General features: G+C 39.2%; 2 protein-coding genes across 4 annotated transcripts in view; both read left to right on the top strand.

The window, feature by feature from the left end:
* Window positions 1-100: 100 nt before the first annotated feature.
* On the top strand, window positions 101-8,559 carry ube2na (ubiquitin-conjugating enzyme E2Na). Its single transcript, XM_086163902.1, has 4 exons — window positions 101-238; window positions 3,714-3,960; window positions 4,974-5,114; window positions 6,785-8,559. Exons 1-4 carry the CDS (start codon window positions 209-211, stop codon window positions 6,829-6,831), a joined length of 465 nt encoding a protein of 154 aa, XP_086020028.1. The 5' UTR covers window positions 101-208; the 3' UTR covers window positions 6,832-8,559.
* A 1,553-nt stretch (window positions 8,560-10,112) lies between these two features.
* Window positions 10,113-22,289, top strand: part of nudt4a (nudix (nucleoside diphosphate linked moiety X)-type motif 4a) — a 21,782-nt gene continuing 9,605 nt past the window's right edge. For 2 of the 3 annotated variants that reach the window (XM_086163900.1, XM_086163899.1), the window contains exons 1-2: window positions 10,251-10,495; window positions 20,302-20,412. In XM_086163900.1, coding sequence (XP_086020026.1) covers window positions 10,397-10,495; window positions 20,302-20,412 — 210 coding nt within the window. In that variant the 5' untranslated portion in view covers window positions 10,251-10,396. Of the gene's footprint in view, window positions 10,496-20,301; window positions 20,413-22,289 lie in introns of all 3 variants that reach the window. The other variant, XM_086163901.1, reaches the window with a different exon arrangement.

Below are 22,289 nucleotides of genomic sequence, written 5' to 3'. Positions count from 1 at the left end.
GTATGGCATTGCTGGTGATATGAGCTGTTCTTGGCAACGAATGAATCCCGAGTGTGATGTAAACGTCTTCAGGCCGATCGTCGATTCCTGCCATCAACTGGGACCCGGAAGACGTGTGGCGTGTGCGTGTCTGTGTGTCTGTGCGCTGTCAATGCCAACGCCAGAGAGGAGGCACTGACTGAGAGCTAAAGCCCGCATTCAAGACAAGATGGCAGCACTGCCCCGCAGGATCATTAAGGTAACGATTTCACAGTGAAAACGTCTGCGTGTTGAACTTTTCTGATACGACTCAAAGTCAATATACTTGCCGTGGACTCCCCAGAGCTCTGCTAGTTTGCCCAGGTTAACAGTTCTGTGAGCTAATGTTAGCTACCGACATGCTAGCGTTAGTTTTCCAAACTAACTTCCGTTTCATTCACGTTTAAGATACACAAAACACTGCTGACGAAATGGATAGACACGAACGACAATTCTGCCTTTTAACAGGGACTACCTCACTATCACAGCTCAAAAAGAGCCTCTAATAAGATTGTAATACTAGGTGAATGGCGTGCTAGCGTGGCTAAATATGCCACCTTATGCTAGTTTGTTAGCTTTGTTTGTATAGCTTCATGTAAACAGCAACACTCGACAAGCTAGCAGTAACAGCGATTCTGGCCCCGGTGTTGTTGTGAACTCAAGATATGGTATTATTTGGTCAGGGATTGGAATTTATGCTGTTTGGCAATTTAATTGTATCTCGTGTATTCCCTCTAGTCACCCAGATTTTCAAGGTAGAAGTGAAACTTTAGTACTTCAATATAAATAAGCTAACATTGGATTAGACGTTAGCAGCCACTTCCTGTTTCAGTATGTTCCACGATTCATCGGGGACGTATAGTACATCGTATAATACTTATAGTACATTGCCAATAGACATTGGCAATTATTGCATATTAATATTTAGACAAGATTATCCTTGGGGAAACATGTTCGGCGCAGTAGTGTGTTGTCTAATTCTGTGACAACCGATGACAGGCGTCTTGTTATTTTTGCGAATTACATGAGCGTCATGCATATTCACCCATCATGTTAGCCACTGTATCTTCTTTATTTTCTGTAATAATGACAAAACATTTCCGTTGTATAAGTGTACATTGTACATTTCATTCATATATCGACTAGACTTGTTACCGAGAATAAAGGCTAAAGGAGATCAGAGTTTTTACCATCGAATGCATTGCATTTGAAGTTGCAGCTCGTGGGAGTTTTAATTATTTAGTCACATGTAATTATTTATTCGACCTTTCAAATTTAAGATGTGTAAAGTCAAAAAGACTTGGATCATGTGTGATTCTAGATTATCTAGATGATATAAAACTTTGGAGGCTTAAGCAGATTTATCTAGGATGTGTGTATATATATATTGTGTGTGTGTATATTTATATGTGTGTGTGTGTGTGTGTGTGTGTGTGTGTGTGTGTGTGTGTGTATGTATGTGTATACAGGCTTATTAAAAATATTACTAAAGAAAAGGTCATGTGTCATACAACTTGTTCATAATGCCATTATACATGTTGACCTCCTGGCACTGATGTTAATTCCAGGAAAATTTAAAAAAATGTAGAAATGTAGACATTAATTGTGCATGTAGATTATGTATAAAACATTGACACATTTTCATATATTCATACATTAGCAACACAAATGAATACTGATAGATCTGAAAAGTAAAAGTTGAATGGTTAGTAAAAAGTGCCATGCAGTGAACTCCCGGGGATCAACATGTTGGCATTTAGAAAGGAATGCACTCAACTGTATTAAGGTTTAGCAGGTAGGCATTATAGCAATGAAAACCATACACTGTACAGGTGAGAGGGAAAGCAAACTGAGGCCTGTCATTGGTGGGAAGAGGTGGGGGGGCTGGGAACAATACTTAGTAGACCAAGCCCTTGCTCTTTCAGAGCGTGTGACTGGGACTGGGAGCCCCTCTTCCGTCTGTGTTTTCACTGCATGGTTTTGTCTGAGGGTTATCTGAAACATTTCAGGAATTTCACTCCATTAGTATTCAGGAAAAGTGTTACAAACAAGAGTGTTGGCCAAAAGCCTTATTTGATTCATTTTTTTTCATGTAAGGTTCATGATACCCTTTTTTGTATTAAGGTACCAGACATAATGCAAAATATTGGTATTGAAGTGTATCCAGCTATGTTTGTTTTCGATTGATATACTGAGTAGCTGGGTTTTTTTCATGAAGGCGATTAGGGGATGTGAGCATATTATCCCATTTAATGACTTCACATTGCTTGAATATAGGGGTGTCCTCAGGTGTGTCAGTTATTCATTTCATTGCTCATCACATACCTACATCTGGCTCTCTCACTAAGTGTGTTACTGTAGGTTGCTTGCTAATCATAGCAAGCTGGGAGTAGCCTTGGTGCAGTGGCTGTTGAGTGTGTGGGTACGGTCTCCTGTTGTGTGGTAGCTGAGTCAGTGTCACCTCTAAAAGACAGCGACATGCTGCACAGAGCCTCCTCAGATCTGCACTGATGCACCAATGCACCCTCTGTTTGAAGATGAATGCCAAACAAAGAATTATCCATATCCTGGCTTCAGTGATAATAATGATTATCACATTTATAATAGTTATTATGATAATGATTTACATAATGACGTAGCTGTGATGTATAGATGATGGCTGTTTATCTTGAGCAACGAGGACGAATGGTGTTCAATAAAATTAAGGACAGCAGTAGCGTATTTTTGGATCCAGAATGCCAGAGCAAAAGGCTTTCACAAATGGCTGTATCCCTGTGTGACCTGATAGAAGAGTGGTCAGCGTGCCAACCGATTGATTGAGTGAGTGTTCTAAGAGTTTGATTTCCGGTCGCCCAGATGTTGAAGTGCATTTCCCATTCTGTCGAACACTTTTCCAGTTCTTCTCTTGTTTCTTGTTATTAAAGGCAAACAGGTCTCAGAAATTATTAAAACCAATGAACACGGCTTTATCAGTTATACCTCTCTATTAAAAGGTACTTTAAATTTTGCAAATCAGTGCATTATCTTGACTACGTAGTCACATTCAAGGTTACTGCCTATCCTGGGAAATCCTGAAGGTCTGGAAAACATAAATGTTTGGTCCTTATATGTTTTGGTCATTTTATTTTTTTCTTTAATATGTTGCCCTGTTCTTCAGAAATATACCTTGTTCTTTTCAATTATAGAACCCTTTACACAAATAAAATTCTAAATTAAATGATTTAACTTATACATTTTCATAGTATGATCATTCTGATGTATTTTAGTGGATTGTTCTAATAGGGAAACTGGTTAGCTGTTCATTTCAATAGATTTGTTGTATTTAGTTTACTATATTTATCTTTTAAAAAGCCAGAACATGTTTTTTTTTTTAAATCATTGACTCACATTTGGTAATGAAATAATTAAATGTACAAAATAATGAGAAAACTTGAGTACAGAACAAATGGCTAGTTAAAACAAATTTGCCTGTCATACCAATTAGTCACTGAAAAAGGGCCCCTTCAAAAGGAGCTGGTATCTTGACACTTTCTTGATATTTATTGTTTTCCTTCCGCTATCCTGTGCCGCCAAGGTTAAAATTTGAGACGCAAGACACATCGCTTTGAATGAGCCTGACGGGACATTATGCAAGTAGCAGTTAACATGGTGCAGCAATATGTGGTTAATTTTCTTCCTTTGTTTCCATTTAACAGGAAACACAGCGCTTGCTTGCAGAGCCTGTCCCAGGCATCAAGGCCGAGCCAGATGAGGGTAATGCCCGCTACTTTCATGTGGTCATTGCCGGACCCCAGGACTCACCGTTTGAGGGGGGCACATTTAAACTTGAACTCTTTTTACCTGAGGAATATCCCATGGCAGCTCCTAAAGTACGCTTCATGACCAAAATATATCACCCCAATGTAGACAAGCTGGGAAGAATATGTCTAGACATTTTGAAAGGTAAGTCCTATGTTCAATAACACTTACATTGTAACCCCATATATTTCAAGATAATAAGGTGGGTATGCATTATTCAATTTGCTGATATGAATTTTTCTCAATAACTGAAAGCCCTCTCACATTATCATGTTTCATATCAGCTAATGTTTTGATAATAACAACACCTGATGTATAATACATATGAGAGGCTTTTGAACCTGATCTGAACATTAAATAAAAAAATTTAAAAAAAAAAGAATTTTTGACACATTCACTTTTTTTGTAATTGCTCATCAGTAATTTGGTTTTGGTTTTGGAGGATATGTATATATAGTTATGCACTGATTTATGTCTTTTTTTCAGAACCATATCTATCTTTTTGCACATTTTTTGAACTTTTCTCATTTAAGCTTGACATTCTCTCCATAATTTCAAAAACGATGGAGGGATTTACCAACTAAATCTTCCTCTGACAGTCATGGGCCTCATGTATTGCCCTCTCAGTCGACCTCTTCCCCACCACGGTTTTATTGTCATATTTCCACTATGGCTATCCCACTGCTGCAACTGATACACTACTCTTTCTCGCTCTCTTCCTCTAGAACCCAGATTCCGCAAGTGCTCTCTCACCCCCCACTATTGTGATGCTTTGCTTGTTTATTTTAAGCTACACAATGTTGAAGTATTGCCCAAGTGTGTCAGTGTATACAGCATTCCACACCACAGCTGTGACATGTAATCCCAACAATGTCTTTTGTCCAGGCTGTTGGGTTTTTTCTTCATTCCTCATTTTCATAGACAGTGATTCAGTGTTGTGACTACATCTGGTGGTAGATTAGGCATGGTACAATCTGTATTTCCCTGATTTATGCTTTTTTTCATCGGTATACACACAGTGAGTTGGAATAGCTGAAGAATTTTCCCAACTTGAAAACACCATATAAAGAAGGATTTATTCTTCATAGTCATATCTTGAATACATTTGACAACATTTTTAACCTAATATTTTATCTTGCAATTTTTTTTCTTCTCAGACAAGTGGTCACCTGCTCTGCAGATTCGTACAGTGCTACTATCAATCCAGGCATTACTAAGTGCGCCTAACCCTGATGATCCTTTAGCAAATGATGTTGCAGAGAAGTGGAAGACCAATGAAGCGGAAGCCATAGAGACAGGTAAGACCCGGCATAGTCAATGGATGGCTGCAAGCTCTCTGTCCAACTTCTGTCCCCCACACTTGTCCCGTCAGTCTTCAGGTAACAAAACCTGATGATTTACTCCAGAACCACCTGTTCTGGTCAGCTCACGAGCATGATCAAGTTTTCAAAATGTCAAGGTTGAGTAAAGTTGATTTTGAATTCAAATATATTGTTGATACATTCAGAAAGTCAATCAACATCCTCAGACTCTCAAACACAAGTCAGAGTAATTTGTTTCATTACTAAATTATTGTTCCTGTACACATTTTGCCAAGTAAAGAAAACAAGAAAACAACTAACCCTTTCTAAATACTAATTGCCACATAAGTCCAAAGATTGAAACTCTTCGTAATTCTGATAATAATCATAATAATAAAAACACTCCTTATTGAGAGTTTAGCTAGATTCATGTCTCCAGGTCAGAGCCAGCTGTCAGAAATGATCAGTCTTTTTCTTCATTTTTTTCCACACATATTCAAGTCCAATATCAACAAGTGAAATCTTTTGATTGTTACCCTTTAATGTTGTAAAATTAAAAATCAAACCTTAGGGTAAGCAATAAATTGGGGAAGAAAAATTGATAAGCTTAGTGCTCCCTCTTGTGTTCTTTTGCTGTGATTGTAATTGACTCATCAGTGCATATTTATTTAGTTTGTACTGAGAAGCACGAACACAGTTACAATGATAAAAAGACAGGAGGCCGAGCTAAAGGTCACAGAGATGAAGATGCTAAGGTTCTCTTTGGGAGTGACCAGGATGGATAGGATCAGGAATGAGTCTATCAGAGGAACAGCACATGTTAAATGTTTGAGAGAAAGTCAGAGAAGCCAGACTGAGATGGTTTGGTCATGTACAGAAGAGGGATAGTGAATATATTTGTAAACGGATGCTGGAATTGGAGCTGCCAGGCAGGAGGTCTCGAGGAAGACCAAAGAGAAGATTTATGGACGTAGTGAGAGAGGATATGAAGGTAGTTGGTGTGAGAGAGGAGGATATAGAGAATAGGGTTAGATGGAGAGGGTTGATTTGCTGTGGCGACCCCTGAAGGGAAAAGCCAAAAGGAGAAGAAGGAGACTGAGAAGCAGGAACGTTATACTGTGCTGTCACACCTTGATTATTTTTAATACTTCCACAATTTATGCTTCATCCAGTCAAAAGGGACATGCACACAAATAGCCCTGATTTTTCACACCTGAAGACTGTATAGTTCTTACTATATATTACCTTTTTGGAGATACCAGTAGTTTAATACATTTAGTTTAATACACTGAGATTGTTTTCCAAGGGAGAATGATTGGATCCAGGGGCTGGACCTCCTTCCATCAAAGCTGCACCATCATGATAGGTCATCTGTCTTAATTGATTTATTTGGTGTTTTTCCTTACTCTAGTATGTCCTAAGTCCTCAAAGTAACTAAATTTCAATTCAACAGTCTTTTCTTTTCTGTGTTCATCTTTTGTCGTAATAAGGTTTATTTGTGGATATTTGTTAGAATAATAGAATTAAATGTGTAAGTTAGTGGGGGAGGTTCTTGGTTAATAGCGACACATTTGTGGTCTCTCTCTCTCTCTCTCTCTCTCTCTCACACACACACACACACATATGTATTTCTTTTTTTGATGATTTTTTATTCTTTCCTCCCGCAGCCAAGTCATGGACCAGAATGTATGCTGGAAACAAAAATGAAGTGTAGTGCGCATCTTATCAAGTGGAGACACACATGGAAGTCACATGTGAACACAAATCCTCATGTTCTGCCAAGACCTCCTCATTTGCATTTAAAGGACACAGTCAAAAAAAAATACGGTTATACAGCAGACACACACAAAAACACACACACACACACACACACACACACACACATACACACACACACACACACACATATATATATATGTGTGTGTGTATGTGTGTGTGTATGTGTGTGTAATAAACATGAATATGTTGTAAAGGGAAAAACAACTGCTGACAATTGGTGATTTAAATGCTCACTAGTAATAAAATGACTCGTCTTGTCCTAACTCACTACTGTTCCGATGCATGGGCAGAGGTTTTACATCTACTCACCTGGCTTTCTTTGTACAATGATTTTCTGCCAACTGCTGATTCGATAAGTGTGTGGGGGGAATAACAGTTATCCCACATTTTCGAGGGATGTGGATGTGAGGACCCCGAACGATGGATTGGTGAAGGAGGGGTGGGGTTGGTGATGGCGATGTGGTCAATACGGTATACTTTTTAGTTTTCTTTTAACTTTGTGTTCTTGTGTCGCTGTTTATTAAAAGCAGATAACTACTACTAGCGCAGTGTAGTGTAGACACTCATCGGGAGACAAAGAAAAGTATTTGTGTCGTTTAGATGGCCCATCAGAATGAATAAACAATCGTAGCTCTGCTTCCTCTTTAAGTGGCATCTGGCTTTGTTATAATATGACTAAAAAACAAACTGAGCCTGGTATTATCACGTTCATGTTTTTAACCACTGCTACTCCAGATTCGCTGTGTGCTTGTTGAAAGTGTGAGACTCTTAAGAGTGGGAGCTGATGGTGGACATTGTGGACCTTTCCTTAGTTTTAGCACCTATTTTATAATAATATCTAATCTCCTATATGTGAGCATTTCCTGCTAATGTCATACTAATAGCCACACAGCTCTCTAAGGTATGTCATCCCTCGGGGTTGGAATCACGAAGTAACTCACCACGTAATGTTAGCACAATACTTTGTTCAAGATTACAATTGTATCATGATACTACAATTCTGCGACATTGAAAATTTTGCAGGACAAATCATCTATCATGAACGACGTATTCTTAAGTCAGATAAGAAAGCAGAAATGATTTATTCACCATTATATGTCAGTTTTAGAATATTTGAAAAACTGCAAGCAAACAATGGATGGCAAAGTGTTTAAACTTAGCTCACACAGAATAAACACATTCACCACACACATGTTGGAATGATGACGGGGGATATGTTTTTATAAAAACATGTATTTGGATTTAAGAACAACTTTTATCAATATCCACTAGTTTCAAGAGGAAGTGTCACATGTTTTGATGTATCATCATTATGTTCCACCCCTGTCGTCGCACTCCTTCAGAGATTCAGTGGGTTGCCTTTCTTCAGTGGCATTTTTATTACAAAGCAAGGGTCGTATTTGAAACAGTGTCACATGATGAGTCGGGAATGTGGGCGGGGTCTGTTTGAGAAGATGCTGGATCAAACTCCAACACGGGCAGTGAAGGCTTTTACTCTCCACAGTCAGTGGTCTCTGGCAGCAAAGTCAGTATTCATTTCACTGTTTGTAAATTCCTTCTTTCTAATAATCTGGGGTGGAATAGGTTTCCTGCTCTCAGAATGTTATGAAAAGGCCCACCTTCATACTTTTGTGTTCTGTAAATAAAATTTGTTGATTAATAATTGCTTACTTGTCTGTGATTCTACATCTTTTGCGTCCGTCACGGAAGCAATGTCTGTGGTTAAATAAATGTAGTAACTTTCCATTTAATTTTGCAGACTTTCCTTTTGTGGCTGAGAATCTTGACTATGGCCAGTGAAGTTGCACAATAACACACAACTGCTCCTTTATTCAGGCTAAGGCTATATTATATGATCTTTCAATATTCCAACATTTTTTTGTTTTGTATTTTTTAAAACAAATGATTAATACAGGAAGTAACAGGAAGACTTATGTATCATAAAATGTATGTATTTATGTATCATAAAATATCAAGCAGTGTTGCCAAAGTCCTTGTTTTCTGGGCAACGGTAAACAAAAAATGCTAAGTTAGATAAGTAATTGTTACTCAAACAAATCAGCAGATTTCATTTTTTTTTTGAAATCCTGTTCTCAAAAATTGCATGCAAGGATGTTGAAAAATTACTTGTCAGTACAAAGGCGAATGCTCACAGTTTAAAAAATGGTACGTGAACAACCTAGAGTATTTAAATTGAATGAGACTGAGTAAAACGGTATCAGGAATTGTATACAAGTATTATAAAACTTACCAGGAAAGTAGGAAATATAGTGGAGAAAACAAGGGAAAAGAAATAACCCCCCCCCAAAAAAAAGATCAAAACAAAGACCAAAATCAAATTAAGAAAACATTTATTCAATCTGCACCCCTGCCTGCTGAAAGTAAGAACGAGTTACTTATTATTCTTTTATTTTAACCGAATTTCAAGGAACGTAATTGCTACGAAGGATGTCCTGCCAGCATTATTGTGTTGTTGACTATGCATTCATCAGTCAAATAATAAATTGAATCCGCAACCAGCAAGATCGGGCCTTTAGAGTTTACCTGATTGGATCTTCACCCAAGTCTAATGGGGTAAAGATTGAGATTCGCCTGGTTGAGCGTCAATTTCCCTCTTTTTAGGACATTCCGTGGATTATCCACTAGAGGGAGACAGCAGTCCGTGACGCTAATGCCGCTCAAAACTGGGGTTTGACCAGGTTTGTTTCTTGGTTGACCTGAAAACAGTAGAGGCGGCTCTAACGCTGGCTGGGAAATCAGACAGTCATGGGAATCCAATGAGACCGGCAAAGAAAGGCGTGTTTTGTTCTCACATGGGTCGCCCTTGCCAAGTTATAATGAGTTCGGGCAAATACCGATTGGTTTATTCAACAAGTAAAAGTCAACTTTTGGCCACAATACTTTGATGACTACTTCGCGTTTATTGGTTTAATTGCTGTCATCCTTTTAAGTATTCGAGGGAGATGCAAAAAAATTGATATTTATTATTGTGATTTATGTTAAGCAAAATGAAATTAACTTACAAATTTGTATATTTAAAAAAAAATTGGACTCCACTGCTTCGGCAACGCCACGGACGATAATACTTTTAATGATTTTTCCAGAATGAATGCCCCGTTAATGTAGCAGTTTGACGGACAGCTGCGAGAGGGAGGAAAAGGAGGAGGAGGAGGAAGAAGGGGGGAGGCTCCGCTCAGCTGCACCTCGCCCACAGCAGATGTGCGTTCGTGAAATGGTGCGTGTTGACCGCGGCTGTGGAGAACCATGGTCGATACGAGTTCCGAGCAAACGCTGGCCGACCTGCTGTCACCGGCCGGGCGCTTATAGTGAAGTCGACGCCGTTTGAAGAAGCTAATTTGGGGTTATCGGTTCCAGGTGGGTCGGGCTATCAATACCCTCCCTCCCAACTTCCAAGATTTTTTTTTTCCCGAAAGGAGTTCCAACTTGATTGTATTTTTTTAATCTTTTTTTTTTTAAATACGTTTTGGATAACTCCATTTATGATGAAGTTCAAGCCCAATCAGACCAGGACGTACGACGGCGAGGGCTTCAAACGGAGAGCGGCGTGTTTGTGTTTCAAGAATGAAACGGAGGACGAGGTCAGTGGCCGCTCTTCGTTTCTCTCCTTAGCTTTATTTTGCCGATCTGTGATTTGCTGCTTCGGGTGTCACGTGTCCCATACAAACCCGGAATTCAAACTTCTTAGCTAAATGGTCTTTTAGCAGCACACTCCACATGTTCCTGCGTCCATAGCTGACCTGTGTCATGGTGGAGTCAAATATTAGACTTTTTAAAAAGAGGCCAAGGCAGCAGTCATTTCCATTTCCTGTCAAAGAGGAACTCTCCTCACTGCCACATCGTGCACTGCGTCCTCTTGACTTGAATGAGGTTGATGGTGATGTGTTGCCTCCTTCCTATAGTGTTTTCATACTGCAGGCATGGCCGTGAAGTTTAATGACCCCACCTAACAAGCTGACATGATAAAGTTGTGTATCCTAACAGTCTGACAGAAGTGGGTATTTTCCGTATTTGCACGGTTTATCTACCCCCACTCAAAAAAGCCAGTTGTTATGATTAGCAATATTCACAGGCTCATTAATGGAAGACTTGGGTTCTGCTTGGGAGAGTCCCTTATATTGGGACCTCATTCACAATTTAAGGTCATTTCTGCTGATTTACAGACAAGTTGATTTTCAAGTAATCTCTTACCAACCTTTAAACATTTATAAATTAATTGAACTAAGAATGTATATTTTTGTATGCATATATTTTTTTATTAAACAGTCACACAAGTCTGGACATAGATGGCAAAATTAAGTATCATAATTTAAAAATTGACAACAATAAAGAAAATATATAAAAAATAAATCCAATATATAATTTCACAGTGTGATATTCAATATTAACTGACAGGGGCTCTCCCAATTAATACTGTTAATAGAAAAGGGAATTGGCACCTGACAGTGAGATATGGGTCATTAGAAATTTGCAACTAGTGTTAAACAGTGTGAAATGGCTGCTAACGGGTGTGAATCTCTTCCCACCTAAATAATCTGCAGCTAACACACAGACACATTTTTCATGTCCTCTGAGTTAAGCAGGGATACTCACTGGGGGTTAAGGCAGGGGTGTCCTTGATCACTGCTTGCCTGCCCAGTGATGGCGGCTCTTCTCAGCACCACATGTGATATGAAGGAGTGGGGTCAAGGGGGGTGGGAGGTGTTGAATGTTACACTGTGTGCTAAACACCAAGTAACCTATCAGCTGCAATTTATAGAAACAAGGTGCAGGCATTTGCTGTCCCCTGACAGATTTGCTTTCGTGCTACTCGTGCTCTCAGCCCCCCCTCTTTCCCCATCACTCCGTTATGGCCACTTCCTCAACTTGCCAGCTGTAGTTTAGGGGCCCAGGTGGAGGGAAATGGACCTGCAGTTAAAGGCTAGACTGAAGAATTCTTTTCCGCCTCATGTAGTCATGTTAGTGGGTTCATCTTTCCGTAGTACACTTGGAGCGCTCGGTCATCACTACGTTTGTGCCTGTTACTGAAATACACAGACTTGCGCTTGGTGCTTACAAAATTTCCATGCCCTGACCCCACCAAAATAAATATGCCAGAGACTCATGATACCCTCTATATCACTGACATTTAAAGATAGTCTCTTGCATATATTCTTCAAATACTTTAAGTATTTCATGCTGATTTATCAATTACATTTCTTTATAAGCAAGCTGACAAAAATGATGACCAAGTCTGAGTTATTTAAAATTTTGAATTGTTACAATGCATTTTACCCAAATGGTTATTTTTTTTCTTTGTTTCTGTTAATTAATAAATTACTTCTTTGTTTGACAAATTATAAGTGTATTGTAAAAGTAGCCTGTCTTGGGTAAAAATGGAAGAAAGGCTTTTCACATGTTTGTGATTTATTGTACATGTAGTTCCTCATGAGTGTGCAGGTGTAGGTGGGAAAGTAGAATGGTGTTGAGATATTTGTTGAGAGATTAGCTGTGTTTAATGGATATTTTAGGAGAGAATCTTCATAGGAAGAAACCACCCACAAGAATTGAATGTGAGGGATATGAGCTTCAGGTATCACTTCAGGCTTCCTTTCCAACACCAGTTAGGAGAAGTCAAAGATACTCATTGATAAGAATAACCACCTTTTGAACAAACAGTGGATGGTGCCATGGCAAGCAGAACCAAACTTTTAACATCTACTTTGAACTCTCTGCAAGAAATCCAACCAGAAACATGGCCTTGTGTCTCATGAAGTTTGAAGACAGAGGAAGCTGTGAAAGACCCCACCTTAGCAACTCTGCTTTGTGAACGTGTTTGCTTTAGCACAGTATGTTAGGCTCCCCATAATTAGTAACATTTACTCAATATTAGCAAATACCTTTTAAAGGAATAGAGAAAGATCCCTGGAAACCCCAAAAAACTAAAACAGAGTAACTGTACTGTCGTACTAGAAATTAATCCTCAAATGAGACCCACAACTTGAGTGTGTAGAAAGACAAGACCTTAACTTTAATATCTGGAATGCAGTAGATAGAGGTCTACACCATTTGGTCTTTTTCATCCGTCCCTTCTCACATCTATGGTAGTTTTGTGTTTAAAAATAAAAAAACCCTGTCTCTAGAGAGCTCCTGTCAGAACCATAATGTTGTTGCCTGAATAGGTTTTGTTTGGAAATCAGCAACCGGTTTGATTTCATTCACTGGGAGTTATTTGTACAACTGGACACTGAGAACAACACAGCCACTATTTGTGGAAAACAGGGGTCTTCAGCTTCTGCTAAGAAGCCATTATACAGCCGTTTGATCCAGTGACAACAACGTGCCTGGTTGAACTGGATGAGAACCATGGCCTGTGATTATGGCCTACATGCGGAATATTGATGATTCTTTCTTTGATTGTTGGACATTGAGCTTTTCACACATTACAAGTGCAGCCAAGACCAAACCACTTCCAGCAGTGACTTGGTAGCTGGGAACTCAATGGCTGTCACCTTCTGATTGAAGACGCAGAGACTGGGCAGCACCGCTACCAGCCATCAGCAGCCTGGCATCGTTCTCGGTGCAGATGATGCCAGAAGGGCGCTTCGGATTCACCCCGAAATAGCCCCTCGGGCAGAAGGAATCCCTGTATTCATTTTGATTTCATCTGTACACCTGTAAGTTTGTGTCAGCTTGGTGCTTTTGTGATGCTGTAAAATTGGTCACATGAATATTCGCTTGAGAAAATCTTATAACGTATGATTGTCCATGATATACCGGTATTACTAATAACAATAAGTGTACAATGAAATCAGGCCAGCTGCCTGTGACCCAAACACATGCAAAAGCTTGCAAGGTGAATACTGAACCCTCTTGATGCTGGTAACCTCAATAATATTAACAGGGGTTTGTGTTTGCTTATTTATAAGTGTAAAGCTGATGTGCATTTGGTCATCAAAAGCTTTTCTACTGAATACTGACTGAGGTGTATGTGTGGTGCCTGTTGTGGGCGTTAGCCTTCTCTGCTAAGCTCTCTTGTTTTCATGCCAAAAGGCAACTGCTGATCCAATGGTTTTCAAAAAGCCTTTTGGCTGTGAGTATGTGACTACGTGTCGCACAGCATTTTGTGTGAAATTGGGTATGCATGTGTGTGTGTTGTGTGCCTTTGCCTGTAAGACAGCTGTCTGTAACATTTCATTCACCACGGCTATGCACAGAGTTTGAGGTACAATTGAATAAACCCACTGTTCTTTTCCTCTGCAGAATTTGTTGCACATCTCTGCGGTACAATAATGCTAGACACAGAGTCTGTACTAGATTAATTTAAGATTTACCACAGGTCAGTTAAAAAAATTCCTGTGCATCACTCAAACTCAACACCTTCCTTTTTTTTTTTGCTTAATTCTCTGGAAGTGAGGAATTTGGTATTACAGTTTGATCTATTCAGCAACCTATATTACATTAAGAAAAAACTCAATCTTAGTGTAGTGACTCATACAAGTGGTGTTTTGCTCAGGTCCTCATTCCGCTGGTCTCAAAAACCTCATGACCTTCTGTAAGGAGGTTGTCGTGATGTCTGATACACTTGCAAAGATCAGTGTCTACCAGCAGAAAAATATCTTCTGACTTTGCTTGCCTGATCATCATTTAGTCCCTTCAACTGTCCACTCACCTTTTAAGAACAGGCAATATTACAGTGGGATGTGTTCAGGCAGAACACAAGATGGCTCAGGGCAAAAAGGAATAGCACTCAGGATCCTAAAACACAGTAATATTTCAATATCTTACATTGTTTTCTAAACAGCTACAACATAACACATGTCTCCTCCTACCTTGTATATACTATATTCTGTTTTCCCTAAATTCATCTGAAAAATGCAGTGCAGACCATGTCATCAAACTTGTAAGTTCATATGTGTGCTAGGTTTACAAAATAATTTGGAGTTTTTAGAATGTAGCTGTTTTTACCTATTTTCGGAGATTAGAAATGTGCTGTTCTTCCATCTGAATATATAACTTGACACCAAAGTGTACAGTATTCTATCTTTCTGTGCCCAAGGTTCAAGCCCTCAGATAACATTTATTCTGACAAAACTCATAACACATAAAATCCAGGGAAAATTGAGAAATTTGTTGTCAGACACCAACTTAGGCTAGATGTGGCATAGCCTGACTGATAATCATGCTTGCTCTTTCACATCAAATATCGCAAGGTATCAGTAGGAGTTATTATTTCCCCAACTTTGTTTGAAAACCTTTTTGACTTACCCTGTCTTATCCATGTCAGGTTATCTAAGCCTTTGTACTGTAACAGAACTTTGTGCTGGCACCATCAAAATATCACATCTCTATCACTTAAGTCTTCATGTGCATGAAGCTGTTTGGAAACTAATTGTTTCCTACAGTTTCTTCCTAAGTATTTTGCAAAATACAAAACACACTGCTAATTTTTCAGTTTTTCCCTCTTGCAAAGCAGTAGAGGTCTGTAATTTTTTATCCTACTGTAGGTACTCTTCAACTGTGAGTGACAGAATAAAAACAAAAATCCAGAAATACACATTATATGGTTTTTAAGTAATTAATTTGCATTTTATTGCATGACACAAGTATTTGATCACCTACCAACCAATAAGACTTGCGTCTCACAGACCTATTAATTCTTCTTCAAGAAGCCCTCCTGTTCTCCACCATTACCTGTACTAACTGCACCATCTGAACTCCTTACCTGTATAAAAGACACCTGATCAAACACTTGATCAAACAAACTCCAACCCCTGTATAAGAGCTGTATAAGGACATCTGAGATAAAATTGTAGACTTGCACAAGCCTGGGATGGGCTACAGGACAATAGGCAAGGAGCTTGGTAAGAAGGCAACAACTGTCGGCACAACTATTAGAAAACGGAAGAAGTTCAAGATGATGGTCAATCTCCCTCGGTCTGGGGCTCCATGCAAGATCTCACCTCACCGGGCATCAATGATCATGGTTGAAGGTGAGGGATCAGCCCAGAACTACATGGCTGGACCTTGTCAATTTCGTGAAGAGAGCTTGGACCACAGTCTCAAAGAAAACCATTAGTAACACACTACGCAGTTATGGATTAAAATCCTGCAGTGTACGCAAGATCCCCTTGCTCAAGCCAGCACATGTCCAGGGCTGTCTGAAGTTTGCCAATGACCATCTGGATGATCCAGAGGAGGAATGGATGAAGATCATGTGGTCTGATCAGACAAAAATAGAGCTTTTTGGTCTAAACTCTGCTCGCTGTGTGAGGAGGAAGAAGAAGGATGAGCATACCATCCCAACCGTGAAGCATGGGAAGTGGAAACATCATTCTTTGGGGATGTTTTTCTGCAAAGGGGACAGGATGACTGCACTGTATTGAGGGGAGGATGGATCGGGCCATGTATTGCTAGATTTTGGCAACAACCTCCTTCCCTCAGTAAGAGCCTTGAAGATGGGTCGTGAATGGGTCTTCCAGCATGAGAACGAGCTGAAACACAGAGCCAGGGTAACTAAGGAGTAGCTCTGTAAGAAGCGTCTCAAGGTCCTGGAGTGGCCTAGCCAGTCTCCAGACCTGAACTCAATATAAAATCTTTGGAGGGAGCTGAAAGTCCATATTGCCCAGCGAATTCTGAAGAATCTGTAAAAATCTGTATGGAGGAGTGGGCAAAAATCCCTGCTGCAGTGTGTGCAAACCTTAAAAACTACAGGAAAACATCTGATCTCTGTGATTGCCAGCAAATGTTTCTGTACCAAATATTGTTTTTTTTTCTGATGTATCAAATTCTAATGTCATGCATTAAAAAGCAAATTAATTTGTTAGAAATCATATAATGTGTTTTTCTGGATTTCTGTTTCAGATTCTGTCAATCACAGTCGAAGAGTACCTATGATAAAAAGACAGACCTGTACATGCTTTAGACGTGGGAAAAGCTGAAAAAAACAGCAGTGTATCAAATATTTGCTCTCCCCACTGTGTAAGCATGGGCTTCCTTTTGCCAACATTGTACGATTTTAATCTATTGTCATTTCACATTTTCACCTATAAAATATATCAACTACACCTTTATTTTTTAGGCAAAACTTGAATCAAATCAGTCCTTTTCTGTTTCAATTTAGACTGTTTGAATTCTAAACTAAGTTTGGCTGGTCAAGTAAAATTGAGAATTTGTTGGCTCCTGGACAAGAGCAGCTAGCAGTGACATTATCAAAATAGCGTTTAAATTTCTGGAAGCTCTCTGAATCTGTTGTGGGTTTCATCTTACACCTGACCTGTTTACTGAATGCGTTGCCACTAAAGGTCACAGAACATGAAGTTTCCCACGTCACAATCATATCTGTTGAGTTGAGAGCAGCTTTGATGCTCGTGAAGATGGTGTCACCAGTCCTTATCTCTATGTAGAGATGACGCCCTTCTATGACATGGAGTCAGCTGACTCATAAGAGCTTCATTTCATTGACAAACATGCCCTGCACTCGAATTTGCACAGAGTGCAAAATGTGAGCCAGCTTTGTGCTGGTTTTCAAACACCTCACATGGGCATCCTTTTTTGTCACCTTGCATGGGGAACTAATGTTTGAACACGTGCCACCTAATATGAGGTGAAATCATGGAACAAAAGGCCACAGCTACGATTCTTGTATCGAATCGTGGACAGCATAAGCCTTTGTGTCAATGTTGCTTTATCCTGGAGTGTGCATTTACTTTACCCTTTGTAATGAAGTGGAGCCATTGCTACTGTTTGAAGCAAACAAATACACACAAATACTATTTTTTCTCTTCTGTTCCACAATGCATTGTGCAGTCCAGAATTAGTAGCCGGTAGTAGCTGCTCAAAGATTGAGAGTAATTTTCAAGCTCTGAACCAAAAGTATGTTCTCTGGCAGTTAGTGTTCTATACTCAGGTTTCATTGTAGAAGTACTAGTTTTTCCCATCATTTGATGTTGATACAGCATACTTCAGATTCCTGAAGTAGGTCCAGGTATTGTTGTGTGACACTTGATGATCAACACGATTTTGTGTGTGCGTGTGATATAATATTATATGTCGTTCTTTTGTTTGCACATATTTTGCTTTTTGTTGTTTTTGCAATTAGTTGAATCCTTTGAGATGAATATTATGATTATTGTATTCTAAGAACAATATTCTAACATTTTATCAGTGAATCTAAATCACATCAAATGAAATCCTCCCTTAAATGTGACTTTGAAATGTGTGTTTCAAATAAAAAAAAAAGGAAAACACTTGCTTTTTTTTCTTGTTCTCTTCCTGCATCTTAATCTGTTAATTAATTACAAGTTTGGTGTTTTATACGACACCAAGTTCTCAATGTGATTATTTGATAATCATTTTCTACATTATGGTCTTTAGTAATATTGCCTTTTACTGTATCTGTCTGTTATCTTGGGTATCACTATTTTTTTTTCTTTCTTGCTTTTCCCTTTCAGTTATGTGTTTAATTTGAACTTTTTTTTTCTTCTTGAGTATCGTTGTTTTTAGTTTAACAAATCTATCTGCTCTGATAGTGAGGCATTCTGGCCTTAATCCTGTTGTTGTGTAAATGAATTTTGAACAAATAAAAGCGACTTGACCTGAATAATCCAATACCGGAGGTTGTTGTTGCAGCTCGTGATGTGTTAGCTGAATGCTGAAAAGCAGTAACATGTGAGTTTAATATTGTTCTGTTTAATGGAAGGTAGGGTTCAAGGTTAAGTGAGTGGATCTCCAAACCAAAAAAAAACTACCAAAAAGGCAATTTTCGGTCATTTAAATTATGTTAATAGCATTCAATGGATTTTTGTTTTTTTTAAGCAAGACCCCCATTCTACAAGGTTGAAACACTGAAACAGAAATAAATAAAGAGGGAAATAATTTCTTAATACTTTTGTGTTTACCTATATTCAGCTGAATGCAATACAATGACAGTGCATTTAATTTTCAAATTGACAGACTATATTTTTTAATACATGCCCATTCGGAAAGTGATGCCTGAAAAATATCCACAAAAAGATTGGAAATTGACTTATCTACGACTACTTAACATAACCCTTTAAATAAAGTTTCAGTAACCATTTGGGGGTCTAAGGCATTGACTGTCGAAGCACAGTGAAATTCTTTTCTGTTGTTGCTTGATATGTTGCTAAATTTTGTGCCTCTTCATGTGCTACATCATTTCAGTGTGTTTGGCTTCGTCTCGCAGGAACAAGCATATTCCTTAAAAAGACATGGTCACGGTGGCACCGTGGACCGTTTAATATTTGTATCTCCTCTCAGTATTCATGGTCCAGAAGTGCAAATGCCATGACCACTAACACACCCCTGCTGGTTTTTGGGCTTCGCACTGGTAACATTTTTGGGTGGCCCTTTTCCTTGTTACTGTTGACAACATTACATATGTGACTTCTAAAAGCAATCTGAAATATGGTCTTGTCTGTAACATTCTTAAGCAATGACCAATTTCTCACACTGGTGAACCATCCCTGTTTGAAGAGCCGCTTTTAGATCCACATGGGACTATCAACTATAGCCAACTAATCTCCTCTTTTTGTGAGACAGGCTTTGATTAGGCTGCTGGTTTCACATACATTTATTGCCAACTCAAGGTTGAATGTTTTATAAAATTATCTAATGGAAAAGTGGCAATATAAGTGGAGTACTAGAATGCAACGCAATACACAAAGCTGCGCTGTCAATCATTTAAGTTGGGGATTTGCCTAAACTTAACATTAGAATCAAATGTATGCAGTATCAAGTGAAATGAACAATAGCTGTCAGTCTTCTTCTTCTTCTTCTTTCAGCTTTTCCCTTCAGGGGTCGCCACAGCGAGTCAACTTTCTCCATCTAACCCTATTCTCGGTATCCTCCTCTCTCACAACAACTACCTTCATATCCTCTCTCACTGCGTCCATAAATCTTCTCTTTGCAAACAATAGCTTTAAGTCAGATTCATAATTTTCTCTTATCCATTGGACTGTTGTCATGTTCTGGTAAAATTAATCCAAGAAATATCAGCATAATGGTACTGAGATGGAATAAAGGTGAATCTTCACACCTGAAATAAAACATTTCACAATGATGTTTTCTTTAAATGTGTGCTTTAAATGGAGAACTGTTCATCTTGTCCGTGACAAATGGCATTATTATTGTTCAGTTACTTTTATTATGTGGCAGCAAATATGAAACACACTCAGACACGCAAGCACGCATAACAACACAATCCCATTCCATACTAAACTGTTGTCGCTCAAAGAACTTGACAAGGTATTTGGGTTAGGGGTTCGTCATGTAAGATGTTTAACAAGCTTCCTGCTAAATGATTAGCTCTGATGCCAGATACCTTTTGTGTCGATGGATCCCCTTCTGCTGGTAGCAAAGACTTGACAAAGGATTCTCTCTGTGCCAGGTGCTGCTGGTGAGCAGCAGTCGGCATCCAGACCACTGGATTGTGCCAGGAGGAGGCATGGAGCCTGAGGAGGAGCCCTGCAGGACGGCTGTCAGAGAGGTGTATGAGGAGGTGAGCTCAGAACAGCAAAAAAAAAAAAAAAAAAGACACTTTCCAGGGCTTATTGTCCATTCTTTTCCCAAATGTGTATAAATTGTCCGCTTTCCATGAAACGGGAAAACCAGATTTGTACAACTTGGTATTTTGGTAAAAGGAATTGTATTCCTTGTTATAAAAGAAATTGCTGTCGAAATTAAAGTTTCCTTATTGACTGGGTAAATAAGTAGATTATTCTGCTGTGTTGATTTGACACTGCGCTGTATATTTTTAAGTCATACTTGATCATTCTTATGAAGGTCAGTTATGATTATACTGAATGATTGTGCTGTCTCAAAACTCACATATGTCTACTTGAAAATTAAACAATATACACTGTGTGTGTGTGTGTGTGTGTGTGTGTGTGTGTGATAGAGAAAGTATATGTATGTATATATACATATATATGTATAAATGTATATACATGCAATTTTTTTTTATTTATGTACATATATTCAGATATTGGGGGAAATAAGTATTTAGTCAGCCACCAACCATGCAAGTTCTCCCACTTAAAAAGGTTAGGCCTGTGATATTCATCATAGGTACACTTCAACAGTGAGTGACAGAATGAGAAAAAAAAATCCAGAAAATCACACATCTGATTTTTAAAGAATTTATTTGTAAATTATGGTGGTCAATGACAAAAGTTCATCTTAATACTTCGTTATATACCCTTTGTTGACAATGACAAAGGTGAAATGTTTTATTTAAGTCTTTACAAGGTTTTCACACACTGTTGTTGGTATTTGGGCCAATTCCTCCATGCGGATCGCCTTTAGAACAGTGATGTTTTGGGGGCTGTCGCTGGGCAACACACACTTTCAACTCCCTCCAAAGATTTTCTATGGGTTTGAGATCTGGAGACCTCCTTGACATGCCTCTTACGAAGCCACTCCTTTATTGCCTGGGCGGTGTGTTGGGAATCATTGTCAAGCTGAAAGACCCAGCCACATTTCACCTTCAATATCCTTGCTGATAGACAGAGGTTTTCACTCAAAATCTCAGGATACGTCGCCACATTCATTCTTTCATTTACTCGGGTCAGTCGTCCTGGTCCCTTTACAGAAAAAGCAGCCCCAAAGCATGATGTCCCCCCCCCCATGCTTCACAGTAGGTATGGTGTTATTTGGATGCAACGGAGCATTCCTTCTTCTCCAAGCACGACTTGTTGAGGTTTTACCAAAAAGTTCTATTTTGATTTCATCTGACCATAGGTCAGTCTCCCAGTCCTCTTCAGGATCATCCAAATGCTCTCTAGCAAACTCCAGATGGGCCTGGACATGTACTGGCTTAAGCAGGGGGACACATCTGGCACTGCAGGATTTGAGTCTCTGGCGGCGTAGTGTGTTACTGATGGTAGTCTTTGTTAGTTTGGTCCCAGCTCTCTGCAGGTCATTCAGTGGGTCCCCCCGTGTGGTTGTGGGACTTTTGCCCACCTTTTTTGGGATCATTTTGACCCCACGGGGTGAGATCTTGCATGGAGCCCCCGATCCTTTGACAGCCCTTTGGTCTTGGTCATAGTGGAGTTTGGAGTGTGACCAGCTCAAACAGGTGCCATTAATGCAGGTAACATGTAGAGGACAGAGGAGCCTCTTGAAGTAGTTACAGGTCTGTGAGAGCCAGAAATCTTACTTCTTCTTCTTCTTTCGGCTTCTCCCGTCAGGGGTCGCCACAGCGAGTCAACTTTCTCCATCTAACCCTATTCTCTGTATCTTCCTCTCTCACACCAACTACCTTCATATCCTCTCTCACTACGTCCATAAATCTTCTCTTTGGTCTTCCTCGAGACCTATTGCCTGGCAGCTCCAATTCCAGCATCCGTCTACCAATATTTTCACTATCCCTTCTCT

This window comes from Fistularia commersonii, chromosome 17 (assembly GCF_037954325.1).
Source record: "Fistularia commersonii isolate RoL2024-O1a breed Wild chromosome 17, RoL_Fcom_v1.0, whole genome shotgun sequence".
Taxonomy (NCBI): Eukaryota; Metazoa; Chordata; class Actinopteri; order Syngnathiformes; family Fistulariidae; genus Fistularia; species Fistularia commersonii.
Note: the sequence above shows the minus strand (reverse complement) of the source record. Positions and strands in the feature narration are given on the sequence as shown.

Bases quoted from the DNA above. Each gene is read 5' to 3' on its own strand.
- ube2na (XM_086163902.1), top strand. From the start codon at position 209: ATGGCAGCACTGCCCCGCAGGATCATTAAG. The intron at 239-3,713 runs GTAACGATTTCA...TCCATTTAACAG, and splicing joins TGCCCCGCAGGATCATTAAG to GAAACACAGCGCTTGCTTGC. The intron at 5,115-6,784 runs GTAAGACCCGGC...TTCCTCCCGCAG, and splicing joins AGCGGAAGCCATAGAGACAG to CCAAGTCATGGACCAGAATG.